The sequence below is a fragment of the Dendrobates tinctorius genome, unplaced genomic scaffold (genome assembly GCF_039654945.1).
Source record: "Dendrobates tinctorius isolate UK_male_01 unplaced genomic scaffold, ASM3965494v1 ptg000120l, whole genome shotgun sequence".
Lineage (NCBI taxonomy): Eukaryota > Metazoa > Chordata > Amphibia > Anura > Dendrobatidae > Dendrobates > Dendrobates tinctorius.
The window spans coordinates 46,490,173-46,502,104 of record NW_027361788.1 but is presented as its reverse complement, the minus strand read 5'-3'; the positions used below and the strand labels follow the sequence as shown (position 1 = coordinate 46,502,104).

General features: G+C 41.4%; 1 protein-coding gene across 6 annotated transcripts in view; it reads right to left on the bottom strand.

The window, feature by feature from the left end:
* Positions 1-3,158: 3,158 nt before the first annotated feature.
* The window catches only part of ZNF618 (zinc finger protein 618), a 183,758-nt gene continuing 174,984 nt past the window's right edge, over positions 3,159-11,932 (bottom strand). For all 6 annotated transcript variants that reach the window (XM_073541369.1, XM_073541371.1, XM_073541374.1 and 3 more), the window contains one exon: positions 3,159-11,340. In XM_073541369.1, coding sequence (XP_073397470.1) covers positions 9,830-11,340 — 1,511 coding nt within the window. In that variant the 3' untranslated portion in view covers positions 3,159-9,829. The remainder of the gene's footprint in view (positions 11,341-11,932) is intronic.

Below are 11,932 nucleotides of genomic sequence, written 5' to 3'. Positions count from 1 at the left end.
AAGAATGTCATTTACAAGGATCTAAAGTAGACGGTATTTGGCATCAGGTTCTGAAGGCAGTAAATAATCCGTCTATGTCGCTTAGGGGGGCAATGTCTCTTCTAGGCTCACTCACATCGTGCATTCTGGCGGTTTGCTGGGCCCAGTTCCATGCTAGGGCCTTACTGTGGGATGTATTACATAATAATCGTCAGCTAGGGTGCCTGGATCTAAAATTCTCTCTGTCCTCCTCTACAATACAGTCCCTGCGTTGGTGGTTAGATTTATCGAACTTAACCAAAGAGGTTCCCTGGGTTAACCATATCTTCTGAACTGTTAATACGGATGCTAGCCCTGTGGGTTGGGTGGCACATATGGGGGAGGTTTGGGTCCAAGGATTTGGACATGTACTGAGCAGGCTGGTTCATCTAACCTGAAAGAGCTGTTAGCAGTGAAGCTAGCAATAAGTCGGTTTCTTAAGTCTTTGCAGGGTCAAGTCAGAGTGCTTTACAACAATCATGTAACTGTGGCCTACATCAACCACCAGGGAAGAACCTGGTCCAGATTTTTGATGGAGGTGGCGAATCGTATTTTTCAGATGGCCGAAACTCATCTATTGTCGTTAACCTCCCTGCACATAAGAGGAAAGAACATCAAAGCCGATTTCCTAAGCCGCAACAAGTTCAAACAGGGGGAATGGGTGTTGAATCACTGTCTTCAACCAGATTGTGCAGATGTGGGGGTGTCTAGGCGTAGATTTTTTGCCAACAGAGAGAACAGGAAAGTGCGTCGGTTTAGTTCCCTAAACCCCAGAGAAAGTCCTTAGGTGGTGGATGATCTCCTGTTCCCATGGGATTTCAAACTAGCGTATGCATTTCCTCCAATAGCCCTGATTCCATTGGTACTGAGGAAGATACAGGAGGACAGGGCACAGGTTATTCTGATAGCCCCGTTTTGGCCCAAGAGACCGTGGTTTTCCTGGTTGAGAATGGATGTCCATTGAAGAAGTCCCAATAAAAATTCTTTCCCTCCAGACGGCCCTTTTGGTGGCACGGACATCGGCCCGTAGAGTTAGTGACATCCAGGCAGCCTTCTTATATCCAGTTTGAGAAGATAGTTATTTTAAGATCGGATCCCTCGTATTTACCAAAAATAGCTTCTAAGTTCCATAGACTGCATGAGATAGTTCTTCCTTCTTTGCCAAACCCGGAAATCAAAGAGAGCTCCATTCACTAGATGTTAGGAGGTGTCTGCTTAGTTATATCACGATAACTGACCCTTGGAAGAAAGAGAATTCCCTATTTATTTCCTTTCAAGGAGTTAGGAAGGGGCTTAGAGTCTCCAAAACCACCTTAGCTAGGTGGATTAGGGAAGCAATTGCTTTGAACTATACAGCAAGTAATATTGCAGTTCCGGAGGGTCTGAAAGCTCACTCCACACGAGCCGTGGCAACTTTCTGGGCTGAGAGATCGGAGGTGTCGATTGAGGAGATATGTAAGGCAGCTACATGGTCTTCTTCCTCTGCGTTTTTCAAACATTATAGACTGGATAGGGGTGCCTCCTCCGATCTCACATTTGGGAAAAGGGTGCTTCAGGCTGTGGTCCCTCCCTAATTTCCATACTTCTCTAATTCTCTCTTGGTGCGGTCATGGGAGACCGAATAAATGCTTACTTACCGGTAAGTGTTTTTCGGAGCTCATGACAGCACCTTTATATTCCCTCCCTTCACATGTGGGTGAGCACTTCTTGTTACCTAAGCATAGTCACGTGTGGATTATTTTAGTATGAAATGTGTATATAATGCTACTAACCTGGGAGGTCCTCTCATGCTCTGTAATCCAACTGATGCAGAAGTGCCACCCTTTTAATGTCTGTAGGTTTCCTGTCCCTGAAGGGCACATCCCCTCTCTCTCATGGTGCTGTCATGGGCTCTGAAAAACACCATTACCGGTATGTTACTACGCATTTTTGGGTCCAAGGGCCCCAAACTTTGCATTCAAGTTTGGTGGTGCAATCATCATGAGATGGGCAAGTTTCTCTTACTATCAACCTATTTACCCCATACCAGGGATCATGGACCAGTTTGCATATATTAAAATACTTGAAGAGGTCATGTTTACAGATTAACAAATTTGTTCGGGTCCCTGCTTATTCGGCAATCTATAGCGCTTACTGAATAAGCTACCCCAGGAACCCGGATACATGGAGCGCACCAGCTGATCCGCGCCACAGCTGCATTTATAGTGGCTGTCAGTCACAACACATGCATGGAGAGCCTGTATGCTGGGCTCTTCATGCTTGTGTTGTGACACAGCCATGACACATGCAGCTGCGGCAACGATCAGCTGGCGTGCTCCATGTAACCAAGTTCCCGCTGTAACTTATTCGGTAAGCGCTACAGCTTGCCGAATAAGCAGGGACCCGATCAGTTTCGCTAATCTCTAGTAATGTTGCCTTGCGGTGAAGATGGTATGCCCTTGAAATGGGTGCTTCAAGCCGACCTTCTAAACAATCAAGTAAACGAGCAAAATCTTGATTCCAGTCCAGTCCAACAAAATTGAGGTTATGGAGTGGCCAGACCAATCGGACCTTTATCCTATAGAACACTTAGGGTGACATCAAAAATGCCATTTGTGAGGCAAAACCAACAAATGCCAAAAACTTATGGTATGTAGTCCAAGCATCCTGGGCTGGAATAACAGTTGACAGGTGTTAGTTGACTCTATGCAACATAGATGTGAAGCAGTTATATACGCAGTTTTTTTTAAACTAAATATTAGGTTAGTGATTTACAGCAATGCTAAATCGTCATAAAAATGGTACATATTGTGAGTTTGTAAAGACAAATCCAGACACTATTTTTAAAGAACAGCCCAATGTTCATTTTTAATTTTCTGTAAAGTAAAAAAAATTATATACATGTTCTCTTTATATTTTGAATTGGAAAACAGTGTGCAATGTTTCCAATGCATGGAAATAAAAACTAGTTTAAAGATTTTTTTTTTAATTAACTTATGTTTTTGAACACTACTGTATACCTTATTACTTTTCTTCTCACAACGAGGCCAGCTTCATGCCAATTTCCATCCCTCTCTGGCTGGAACAGGAAACCTGAAGTTGTGACCAACACACAATTCCGCTCCATGATCAAGACCTCACCCATATAATACAAGTTCACATTTTGCTTTTTTAGAACTGAATTTTATTGTAAAACCATAAATACATCACAGACAAAGTCAGCGAGCAACTGGGTTGTCCTCACATGTACAATGTGTCGTCTGTCTTGGCATCAGGTATCAGAAAATATTTGCTGCATTAACTATTCATGAGTAGAGATGAGCAAATTTGTTTGGATTCGGTTCAGAATATTGTTTTTGCAATATTCGAACACATCCGAACGTCATTAGAGTCAATGGGAGTAGAAATTACCGAATATGTTCGGAAACGATCATTAAAGAAACATTCAGCACGAATAGTGTTCGAATATGTCAAAATCAGATTTGGGGACAAAAAACGAACAAATTCGCTCATGAGCTATTTTTCCCCCTTGTGATTGCCCTCTGATCCTGGACCATCAGTATGGAACCTATACAAGGAGCTGGTAAAACTGCAAACCTGTTCAGCTTTATATATAGATATTTATAGAATTCTTAATATATAGAACGTTTGTGAAATGTCTATATGTAAAAAAAAAAAAAGAGAAAAAAAAACACAGCTTCTCGTTGATACAGGTGTCAAAGGACAGAAAACCACGTACAGTCCTTGTGGCTGCTAGTAAATCTGCAACGTACAAATGTCAGGAAGCTTTTGTACAACGCAAGAGAAGGGAAGAAGTTTCTTATTTAAATGTAAGACTTTGATGATAATCTTACCCGATAATTACATAGTACAGCCTTCAATGTAGTACAGCCCAAATAATCCTTAATTAAAAAACATTCTGGTCATTGATAAACCATTTATAATATGGTAACTATTGGTACCACTTAAAAATATTGGTGACGCTGTTATAAAATGGCACATCCCTAAGATCACGTGGAGATTCAAAAAAACGGAAAAAAAAATGCTAAATATATATTTTTTAAACTGTCACATTTTAAAGGTGCAAATTGAAACTTTTTTCACAACTCCAAAAAGAAACTCCTCCATCGCTGCTGCAAATTTTAACAAATGAAACCTTTTTTTTTTTATTACAAAAACCCTCAAAGAATCCCTCCTCATCATGCAGTATTGCTCTCACGTGTGAGATTCTTGCTCTGCGCCAACAAAGCAAACAAGTATTTTGTAAAACCGGAAGTTTTCAGAGCGATCTGACCAGACGATCAGTACGTGGAGCTGATGTGCGGCACGTCCCAACCGTCCGTCAGCACCACGCAGGCGAATGTGATCTGTAGAAAAATATTGTTACTAAAAAAGTAGAAAGGAACGCACACTACCGGTATTAAGAAATATTACACACCAAACGGAAAAAAGGATTACGAAAAATATTTGTTAATACCTGTAGAAAACCCAGTTTAGAAAATCTATTGTGTGATTCTCGGTTTCTGTCCGGACTCTTGTCGAGCTGTGGAGTGAACATGTGGTATTGCCATCAACTTTTTTTTTTCACCCTCCTTCTTTCATCAAACCCTTCCCTTCACATTATCTCTTAACATTTTGAAAACATTTACAAGACAAAAGTAAAAAAATATTTTTTTTGCCGATTTGCCACGAGCACATTTTCCGCTGAGTATTTTCCCAATCGGGCTCAATCTTAACACAGTGCAAAGTCCATATAATCGTCAGTCATATTTCTCAGACTGGTAAAATTTCAGCTAAACCTCGTGCGTTTTGCTGTACGGCAGCATTATCGGTGTGGACTAAAGGTTCTCTGTAGATGCTGAATATATACAGGGTCGGCACAATTCTCCATATAGATTATAGACACACCACACAGAGGTAAGGAGTACTCTGGCAAGCAAATGAGACAAAATCAAATACACAATTCTGAATTTTAGCAGTACAAAAAAAAATTAAATAAATTTCATATACTTGCTATATAAAAGGGGGTGGGTCAGTGTATTGTCATGAGATAGATGCGTTATTCTGCACCCTGGTTCTGTGAAAGCCTAGTACAACCGTAGATAATTTGGTTAATCTTCAAGTTAAAGCTCACTAGAAAACTTGTAGAGTTCAGAGAATTTTTTGGCCTCCCCTTATATTCCAGTGCCCTGTAAGGTACCTGCTGCCTAAGGTGTGCGATGTACGTCCTCACCGTAGTAGGAGGTGGCAAGGTAGGAGCAAGTGACATCATTTCTCAATAAATTAGCACATCCTACAGAATAGCTGCCCCCTAGCTGTTGTGTGAGGTAAAAATATACTTTAAGGCTTCTGTGGCACTAAAATGATTATGGGAAACCGAGGCGGTGTGTGCATCCCTAAAAGTTAGTTATTAACTTTATCACTTTTTATTTTTCTAATCATTTCTTCTGGGCCATTCACTTCTTTTTAAATTTTAAAGCGGTCATTTGGCGCCACTGGCATCTACAGTGGAAGTTCACAGTGCCGATGATGAGATGATCGAGCACGCCTGCGTTTATTAGGCTGGGACACATGCACTTGCCTAGGTCAGGCGTGCGGTGTCATAAGAAGTGAGTGGGAACAGATAATGCCTTTAATTGCAGTTTTCTGCTACCAGTATCTTGTCTTTTTTATACTGTTATTTCCATAATATTGTGGCATATTTCCATATACCGCATGCAATGTTGTATCTATTGCTAGAGGCCAGTACAATGTGGACAGGGCACCGGCAATGAAGAGGCTCGCTGGGAATTTCTAAAACTCCATTCAGAACAACCATAGGTGTAAACTGCAATGCACAATGTATCATAAATGGATAATCACTCAAAAACAAGGGGGGAGGAACCTTTTTAGATACCCCCCTTCTCCTTAAAGCCCCAATCTACCCTTTGGTTACATGAAATCTAAAGAAGCTTTGGTTCCATCAGAAAAGTGTTTTAGAAGAAAAAAAACAACAGTAAAACTTGGCTGAATGCACACAACTAGAAAAAAAAATGAACAGTTTAAGCCTAGTTAAAAGCGCCTCAAATGACGTGAAGATGACCTGATTGCTATACACAACCCTAGCAAATGACTGAGTATCACAAAATGAAAAAACATTTGAGTGGAAACCGCCTTTGTGCTGGATTATAATTCATGCCAAGCAGACAGGAGCTTGTTTTCGCTCCCTTCTCACCAGTGATGGACAGATTTCTATATTCCCAGCAGATCTGTACTCAACTCCGCGGAGTGCAGACCTTCTGTACAACCCGGTTACCTGTATATCCTCATTGCATTTCTATGTTGATCGCCGTATATTGGAGTCATTACATAAAGTGTTGGAGAGTAGCTCACTGCCCAACAGTAAATGAGATTAGTAAGCTTTATTAGGTGTAAGTAGTGGTACTAAACCCCCTCCCAACAAAAAAAATAAATTATATATTTATTATACACAGACATAAATGCAATAGCTTGAAAAAGTACTCTTACCCCAAGGACATTTTTTTTTCCACATTTCTTCACGTTACACCCATAAACTTAAATATATTTTATTAGGATTTTATGTGATTTACCAACACTAAGTAGCAAATATTTGTGAAGTGTAAATGAAATGATACTTGGTTTTCTAAATATTTTAAAATATAAATCTGAAAAGTGTGACATGCACTTGTATTCAGCCCCGAGTCAGTAATTTGTAGGACCACCTTTCGCTGCAATTACTGCTGTAAGTCTTTTGGGGTCTGTCTCTACCAGCTTTGCACAGCTAGAGATGACATTTTTGACCCGTCTTTGCACACTTGCTCTACCTCAGTGAGATGGGATCACTGGGATTTAGGTCTGGACTGTGAATGGGCCATTCACACACATGAATAAGCTTTGATCTAAACCAGGGAACCAGGGGTGGAGAACCTCAGGCCATTTCCCCGTCCCCTGGGCAGATTCCTGGGGACCATAGCGCTTGGGCCAGCAGCACATTCACGCAGCATTCACTACTGAGGCAAGTGTAATGAAAGATTACACCCTGTGCCAGCGTCACAATTTACTTTGTGGGCGGAATTAGCACACAATTTGTACCGTCCCCGAAAGAAGGCTTAAATATTCAAATGACCCTTGGCAGGAAAAATTTTCCCCTTTTCTGATCTAAACCATCCATTGTAGCTGTGGCAGTATGTTTAGGGTCGTTGCCCTGCTGGAAGGTGAACCCTATGCCAAAGTCTCGTGTCTTTTGCAGCCTCTAACAGGTTTTCCTCCAGGACTGCTCGGCATTTAGCACCATCCATCAACTCTGACCAGCTCCCTGCCCCTGCTGAAGAAAAGCCTCCACACAGCATGATGTGGTCACCAATGTGTGACGGTAGGAATGGTGTTTTCACGGTGATGTGCATTTAGTTTTCTGCAACACCTATCATTTTGTATTTTTCACAAAAAGTTTTACTTTGCTCACATCTGACCAGAGCCCTTTCTTCCACCTGCTTGCTGTGTCCCTTACATCACGTTTTGCAAACATGACTTCTTATGGCTTGCATCTTGCCAATCTTACATAAAGGACAGATTTGTGGTGTACATGACTGATAGCTGTCCTGTGGACAGATTCTCCCACCTGAGCTGTGGATCTCTGCAGCTCCACCAGAGTGACCATGGGCCTCTTGGCTGCTTCTATAATTAGTGCTCTCCTTGCTTGGGATGTCAGCATAGATGGACAGCCATGTGGTGGTAGGGTTGCAGTTGTGAATTGGGCCTTCTATTTTTGTATGTTGGATTGAACAGTTCTCGGTGAGATGTTCAAAGTTTGGGCTATTTTTTTATTTTACTTTCTATAACCTAGCCCTGCTTTATTCGTTTCCACAACTTTATCCCTGAGCAGTTTGGTTTGTTCCTTGGTTTTCATGATCCTGTTTGATCCCAAATGTTCTCAAACAAACCTCTGAGGCCTTCACAGAACAGCTGTAGTTAAACTGGAAATAAACTGGTGGACTCAATTTACTAATTATGTGACTTCTGGAGGCAATTGGTCACTCAGGATTTTATTTAGGGGTATCGGAATACAGGGGGCTAAATATAAATACACGTCACAATTTTCAGATTTATATTTCTTAAAATATGTAGAAAATCATGTATCATTTCCTTTACATTTCACAAATACTTAGTGTTGGTATAGGAAGTAAAATCCCAAGAAAATACATTGAAGTTTGATGGTGTACTGTGAAAAAGTTCACAGGGTATAAATACTTTTTCAAGGCACTGTATATGATCCGAATTGTTGTTCTTGCACCTTACATTAAGCCATGAGCGATACCCATTTCTGTATAGCACTACATGGGCTGGCAGGGAAGACCAGGAGGTGATGGAGAAGAACTAGAGGTAGTGTAGGATACGTAGTGATCAGTGTTGATCGAGCACTGAAATGCTCAGTCCTCGAATGGAGCACATCGGAGGCTTGAACTTGCTCAACTCGAGTAGAATGGAAGGGAATGGCAAACTCCAGCAGTTTTCCGGAGGATGGAAAAATTCTCTCTCAGATAATTCAAATCAGCTTCTCATGGGAACTCGAGTACCACGTGAAGCTCAATCGAGTATTGAGAAGTGCTGAGCACGCAAGCCCATCACGAGTAGTGATCTTTAAGTGGCAGGAAAGGCAAAATACACAAATTACCGAGTGCATGAAGTGGTTGTCTAACATTAGGGAGAAAAAAAAAGTCATCTTGTTTTTCCTAAACATTGGCCGTGTGTTGTATTTAAGCTCAGAAACATTCACTTCAATGGAGCTGAGGTACCAGACACAACCTGTATACAGGAGTGGCAGTGTTTGTAGAAGAATCAGCCATCAAGGTAAAACCCAAAGGGAGTTGAATAGGAAGTTTTTTTTCTTCCCAAGACAGTCATCTACTGGCCAGAGCCGCAATACCACAGACAGCCTATGGACAAGGGTGGTGCAGTGCCTGTATAAACCTACTCCCCTCCCCCAAAGAAAAAACAAAAAGACAATTGTATGATCTTTGAGAACCCTTTTAGGTTAATATTACCAAGTGGTTATAAAGCCCTTTCCGAGGAGCCAGGCAGCGGGTTGACATTTGTGCTACGATTCTGGTGTGGGCATCTTTTATGCTGGATATTGCACATACATTCACAATCATTGCTGACCAGATTCTATCATTACATTCCAGACCATTTCTAATTTAGGTGAAACATTTTTTTGGACTAATAATGCTGATCCTAACAGTACAGTCAGTAGTCTAAAGAACAGCCATAAAAAAATACAACAGGGCATTGTCACCTAAAAGACTTTAGACAAAGCATAAACGGGGAACGGAGATAAATCCGCAGTTCTCCATCCTCACAGTTGGTTGTTGGCTCTTTCTTGTTCCCTTCAAATATTATTTATTTTTATCTCTTTTCCCCGATATTTTTATTTATTTTATTTTTTTAACTATTTTATGAGTCAATTTAACAAACACACTGTATTATTAGGCCCTGCCAAAAAACGTGAAAAATAAATAGTTACTATGTGTAGAGAAAAACTAACTTCGAGGAAAAGAAAAAATAAAATAAAATCTTCAAGTGACTTTGGAAGTCAGCTGCCTATAGCGAAAAGAACAGTCGCCATCGATTGTAGGTGATCCTAAAAACAACTCTGTCTTTCTCGAGTTTCAAGAAACTAAAACCAGAAAAAGAAAAAAACAGCACTTGGTTCCTAGCGTTTCCTTTTTGAGGTCCACAGTGTTTTCAGCATAAAAATCCTTTGTCATTCACTTTTTTTTAATTTTTGGAACAGTATTTTAAAAGAAGTCTGAAAAACCCCAAAAATACGAGCAGCTCAAAGCATATTTGACTTCAAGAACATGACTTTGTTCATATCCTCAGGGCTGAGGAGTCTCTTTTTTTTGATAAGTAATGTTTGTTCACATGTATTTACACACTCGCTCCGCGCGCCGACTGCAGGGACTGCCAATAGCCAAAAGGCCAATTTGGAGAGGTGCTTGTGTTTTTGGGAAACTGAAGACCAGTACTGGAAAAGGTGCGGAGTCACTTGAAAGACAGGTTCCTGTAAATAGTCATAGACCTCGTTCTTCCCTAGCCGATCTTCTTCCTGAACTGTGGTCGTCTCGGTGGATTGTCTAGGTTTTTTGGCTGGCGCTTCGAACTCAGTCTCTTCGACCTCGAAGATCAGTTCACAGACTTTGCTGATAATTTCTTCGTGTTGGTATGGAGGAACGGGCCGTAGTTTCTGCTGAGGGTCCAAAATCATAGCGACTTTGTGTGCAGACTCGACCTTGAAGTTCTCCTTCAAAGCTTCGAGGAACAGGTGACAGAGCTTGCTGATAACCCCAGCGTCATTGGCCTTTGAGGTGAAGAGTTTCTCCAACCTGACGTAGGTGGGAAGAACAAGCTGCAAGGTTGGTCTACGTTCGTTGCTGAGCTCAATGACGGCTTGTTTCACTGGGGCCAATATGGCAGCTAAGTTACTCAGTAGGTGCTTGTTTAGGTTTTGGATGATGTTCAACTTTTTGGCCCGGCTGTAAAACTCGCATATTTGCTCGTACCGCTCGTGAACTAGCAAGAGAGAGTCTGTGACAGAGTTCCAGCAAGGAGGCGGACAGTTTTCTTCCAAGGATCCAAAAGTCTCCCTGGCGATACCAGTTGACCCTGCCAGCTCTTCGGTAACATTCAACAGCTCTATGACCTCATGCATGTTACGGGCCTGCAACGTACGCTTGTTTAATACACTTTGTACCACACAGTTCAATGAGCAAGCAGAACATCGCAAGCATGTCCCAACCTTGGAGAATGCGGACGTGTTCACCTTGCAATCCGTTACGTATACTGTCCTAATCTCTGACATAACGAACTCCGAGAGAATGTTCTGCACCCACTGGTGGATGAATTCCCCACTTTCTCTACTGTCCACATCTTTAATTCCCAGCACATAGCGTTTTATCTGATTCACTTCAGCCTGATACGCGGTGAGGATGTAACACGAGTCCTGACCGACACTTTGCGAATGACAGGTAACCCCGATTCCTAAGCAGATGTTGCTTCCTAGGGCGCAGGTCACCTTGACTTTGACCTGGTTGTACATTCGTGGCAGATGTTTCAGAGCCAGCGTGTTCATGTTACCCAGAATTTCATTAACAGCAAATGACCCGTAACGAGCTCCAGTGTCTACAAGGGTTTGCGCCAGCTTCAAGAAGTCTTTTCCATTGACCACGCTCAGAGCTCCCAGATCGGCGCACATTACCCTCAGAAGCCTTTCTGCAATGTGTTGGCGCTCCTTCTCGGGGAGAGGGTTGTTAACAGCTGGCACTGGAGCAGAGGACGCTGCAGCTGCTAAAAAAGTGAGAGATGGGACAAAAACAAGACAATGGTAAAGATCTCAAGCTACAGTCACTTTACAGCAACTATTGAAGAAGGGGGAGCTATATTATAAAAAAAAAAAAAAAAAAATGCAATAAGTAATGATCAAAATGTATTGTTCCCAAAATGGTACCAATAACAACGACAGCTCAGGGTACAAAAACAAGCCCATACATAGCTCCACTTACCATACAATAAGACTATTACAGGTCTTGGAAAATGGCGCCACAAGTGAATTTTTTTTTCTTACAAATTTCCTTTCACCACTTAAAGTGGTATTCTCAAGTTTGGAAGTTATACCCTATTCATGGGATACGGGGATAACTTCCAGATTCCTGGGGGTCCAACTACTGGATATGGAATACATTTCAAAGTTGAGAATACCCCTTTACATAAAAAAAAATCCTATACATGTTAGGTATTGCCGTAAATCACACTGACCTAGGGAATCATCTTGCCAAGTCATTTTTTCCCACAAAAACAAAAAAATCCGTAAAAACAAAACCTAAAAAAGATTTGTGGATTTGCATTTTTTTTTTTCACCATTTCATTGCACTTGGATTTT